The sequence below is a fragment of the Tachysurus fulvidraco genome, chromosome 5, assembly GCF_022655615.1.
Source record: "Tachysurus fulvidraco isolate hzauxx_2018 chromosome 5, HZAU_PFXX_2.0, whole genome shotgun sequence".
Classification (NCBI taxonomy): domain Eukaryota; kingdom Metazoa; phylum Chordata; class Actinopteri; order Siluriformes; family Bagridae; genus Tachysurus; species Tachysurus fulvidraco.
The window spans coordinates 34,323,780-34,328,779 of record NC_062522.1 but is presented as its reverse complement, the minus strand read 5'-3'; the positions used below and the strand labels follow the sequence as shown (position 1 = coordinate 34,328,779).

General features: G+C 46.8%; 1 protein-coding gene across 5 annotated transcripts in view; it reads right to left on the bottom strand.

Annotated features, from left to right (window-relative positions):
• Positions 1-2,160, bottom strand: part of ilf3a (interleukin enhancer binding factor 3a) — a 17,029-nt gene extending 14,869 nt beyond the window's left edge. For 3 of the 5 annotated variants that reach the window (XM_047813608.1, XM_047813609.1, XM_047813610.1), the window contains exons 1-3: positions 2,029-2,109; positions 1,180-1,304; positions 964-1,078 (exon numbers count right to left, since the gene is read on the bottom strand). In XM_047813608.1, the coding sequence (XP_047669564.1) occupies positions 964-1,078; positions 1,180-1,304; positions 2,029-2,094 (306 nt within the window). In that variant the 5' untranslated portion in view covers positions 2,095-2,109. Of the gene's footprint in view, positions 1-963; positions 1,079-1,179; positions 1,358-2,028 lie in introns of all 5 variants that reach the window. The other 2 variants (XM_027156951.2, XM_027156949.2) reach the window with 2 other exon arrangements.
• Between the last annotated feature and the right edge of the window lie 2,840 nt (positions 2,161-5,000).

The window sequence follows — 5,000 nt, the reverse complement described above, 5'->3', positions numbered from 1 at the left end:
ATTTTTATTCAGGAAAACCTCCTAATATTAAATATCAGTGAGAGACAAAAGGAAGTGAAGCTCTAGGGTTAGTATTGGAGTCCATCTGATTTCAGTGAATGAGACGACAATCAGGTCTCCATCAGGGTCCTGTTTTACTTAAAGAACAGAGATAAAGTCTGATGTTCATGACGTGTGATCGTGGACGGGGATCACTGCAAAAACTATGGAGATTTCTGAGGACTTCAGATAGAGAGTTATTGTTGCTCAGGATGGAAAAGGCTAAAAATCCTCTCTATAGAGTTTGGACTCAGTCATAAAGATTCTGTAGAAATGGAGGAAATTTAAGACGTTGGTACGTCCCCAGAAGTTCAGTCAACAAAGATCACTCCAAAAGAAAGACATGTGACAGTCTGTTGGGTCAGAAAGAAATCCAGGGAAACTTCTCATCAACTAAAGGTCTCTTTTACTGTGGCTTACGTTCAGGAGTCTGCCATCAGGTGCAGGGCAGAGTCACGAGGAGAACACTGCTGTTTACTAAAGATCAGGTGGACAAGACAGAGGACAACTGGAACTGAACTGAGACAAGGATCACAAGCACCAAGTCTGTGTACCAAAGAGAATGTTGTAGACTGAACCAGTCAACAGTGATGCTGTAGAAGGTCCTGAAGCAGTCGGTTCATGTGAGGACACCCAGTAAAACCCCAGTGTTCCTTCTTCTGAGCTGTTGTACAGATCTGATCAAAAGTGACCAGGACATTACTGATGCACCAAAGTCTCCCAACAGACACGTCCCTCTGCCAGTCACAGGGCTGTAATGCTGCATTACGTATAATATCCTTCTCATTTGTCTTTGTGTTCACTTTGTTTACTTTTAGAATTTATGCAGAAATATATTCTAAAGGTTCATTAACTTTCACGTGACACTGTGTGTGTAATAATAATAATAATAAGTGTTGGACATTGAGGTGGTGTTGAACTCACAGGATCAGGAGGAACATCAGCTTCTCTGTGCTTCATCTCAGCCACACAGGCGTGGTATTGTCTCAGTTTATCTTCATAACACACACACTCATACCAGTACCGCAGCTCCTCGTACCTCACACACACACACACACACACACACACACACACCAGAGCCATATAATTTCACATAAAACTTATATCACATATATATACTGTATAAACCGTGTGAGTTACCTGTTGTAGTCACGTGGGTGAAGTGTGTGTCCCTCCTGTATCAGGGAGTCCCAGTACAGCAGCTCATCATAAGCCTCTTGTTCGTCCCACACACACTGCATGGTGCACACAAACCTCACACACACCTTTATAACCTGTTTATCAGCGGCGTGTGAGCTGTAGAGCAACACGGTGGTTACTATGGAAACGATAAGGTATCAGTACATGTATATAAAGCTGTAGTACAGTCAGGGTTAGGGTTAGAGAGAACTAATCACCACCTGGGGTTTGAGTTAGGGTTAGACAGAACTAATCACCACCTGGGGTTAGGATTAGAGAGAACTAATCACCACCTGAGGGTTAGAGTTAGACATAACTAATCACCACCTGAGGGTTAGAGTTAGACAGAACTAATCACCACCAGAGGGTTAGAGTTAGACATAACTAATCACCACCTGAGGTTTAGGGTTAGACAGAACTAATCACCACCTGAGGGTTAGAGTTAGACAGAACTAATCACCACCTGAGGGTTAGAGTTAGACAGAACTAATCACCACCTGAGGACCAATCAGTGTTCGGGGTTAGAACTCAGTGCTGTGTGGAAAAGGACTGGATTTAGCTCGTTAGCTTAGCCACATAGCATCAGTGCTGCGATCTGATTTATTATTATTTTATATTTATAACGACTTTATATTTAATCTGTAAAAGATTTGAGCTCAAATGTTCAAACCGAACAGTTTTAATAGTGAGAAATTCACACACGTACAGATCGTGTAACCGGAGATAAAATACCCCTAATAAAATACCCCTAATAAAATACCCCTAATAAAATACCCCCTAATAAAATATTATTTATATAATAAAACTCACCTCGCTGGGAAACAACCCTGCGTTTGCGATAAAAGACTCAACGATGTACTTCCGGTATTTAAGCATTGTTTCCGGGGCAACTTCAAGAAACTTTTACTTTGTGTAAAAAAACCGGAAATAAAGTCGGATGTGATTTCTCACGTGTTTACGGACATTGACACGTGAGCGTCATAAAGAAACAAAGCTTTATCAGTGACGTAACGTTACACGTGTACAACGGAGCAGTTTAACAAAACCTGTTGTAAATTAATACTGATTCATTCTCCTTACTACAGATTTACATAAAGAATCAAATTCATGTTTCTTACTATTTATTATTTACTGGCAGCTGTTACACACACACACACACACACACACACACACACACACACACACACACACACACACACAGTCAGGGTCACTGTCAGCTGTTACACACACACACACACACACACACACACACACACACAGTCAGGGTCACTGTCAGCTGTTACACACACACACGGTCAGGGTCACTGTCAGCTGTTACACACACACACACACACACACACACACACACACACACACACACACACACACACACACACACACACACACACAGTCAGGGTCACTGTCAGCTGTTACACACACACACACACACACACACACACACACACACACACACACACACACAGTCAGGGTCACTGTCAGCTGTTACACACACACACGGTCAGGGTCACTGTCAGCTGTTACACACACACACACACACACACACACACACACACACACACACAGTCAGGGTCACTGTCAGCTGTTACACACACACACAGTCAGGGTCACTGTCAGCTGTTACACACACACACACACACACACACACACACACACAGTCAGGGTCACTGTCAGCTGTTACACACACACACACACACACACACAGTCAGGGTCACTGTCAGCTGTTACACACACACACACACACACACACACACACACAGTCAGGGTCACTGTCAGCTGTTACACACACACACACACGGTCAGGGTCACTGTCAGCTGTTACACACACACACACACACACACACACACACACACAGTCAGGGTCACTGTCAGCTGTTACACACACACACAGTCAGGGTCACTGTCAGCTGTTACACACACACACACACACACACACACACACACACACAGTCAGGGTCACTGTCAGCTGTTACACACACACACGGTCAGGGTTACTGTCAGCTGTTACACACACACACACACACACAGTCAGGGTCACTGTCAGCTGTTACACACACACACAGTCAGGGTCACTGTCAGCTGTCACACACACACACACACACACACACACAGTCAGGGTCACTGTCAGCTGTTACACACACACACACACACACACACACACACACACACACACACAGTCAGGGTCACTGTCAGCTGTTACACACACACACACACACACACACACACAGTCAGGGTCACTGTCAGCTGTTACACACACACACACACACACACACACACACACAGTCAGGGTCACTGTCAGCTGTTACACACACACACACACACAGTTAGGGTCACTGTCAGCTGTTACACACACACACACACACACACACACACACACACACACACACACACACACACACACAGTCAGGGTCACTGTCAGCTGTTACACACACACACAGTCAGGGTCACTGTCAGCTGTTACACACACACACACACACACACACACACACACACAGTCAGGGTCACGGTCAGCTGTTACACACACACACACACACAGTCAGGGTCACGGTCAGCTGTTACACACACACACACACACACACAGTCAGGGTCACTGTCAGCTGTCACACACACACACACACACACACACACACACACAGTCAGGGTCACTGTCAGCTGTTACACACACACACACACACACACACACAGTCAGGGTCACTGTCAGCTGTTACACACACACACACACACACACACACACACACAGTCAGGGTCACTGTCAGCTGTTACACACACACACACACACAGTTAGGGTCACTGTCAGCTGTTACACACACACACACACACACACACACACACACACAGTCAGGGTCACTGTCAGCTGTTACACACACACACGGTCAGGGTCACTGTCAGCTGTTACACACACACACACACACACACACACAGTCAGGGTCACTGTCAGCTGTTACACACACACACACACACACACAGTCAGGGTCACTGTCAGCTGTTACACACACACACACACACACAGTCAGGGTCACTGTCAGCTGTTACACACATACACACACACACACAGTCAGGGTCACTGTCAGCTGTTACACACACACACACACAGTCAGGGTCACTGTCAGCTGTTACACACACACACACACACACACAGTCAGGGTCACTGTCAGCTGTTACACACACACACACACACACACACACACACACACACGGTCACTGTCAGCTGTTACACACACACACACACACGGTCAGGGTCACTGTCAGCTGTTTTACACACACACACACACGGTCAGGGTCACTGTCAGCCGTCACACACACACACACACGGTCAGGGTCACTGTCAGCCGTTACACACACACACACACACGGTCAGGGTCACTGTCAGCCGTTACACACACACACACACACACACACACACACACACACACACACACACACGGTCAGGGTCACTGTCAGCCGTTACACACACACACACACGGTCAGGGTCACTGTCAGCCGTCACACACACACACACGGTCAGGGTCACTGTCAGCCGTTACACACACACACACACACACACACACACACGGTCAGGGTCACTGTCAGCCGTTACACACACACACACACACGGTCAGGGTCACTGTCAGCCGTCACACACACACACACGGTCAGGGTCACTGTCAGCCGTTACACACACACACACACGGTCAGGGTCACTGTCAGCCGTTACACACACACACACACACACACACACACACACACACGGTCAGGGTCACTGTCAGCCGTTACACACACACAGTCAGGGTCACTGTCAGCTGTTA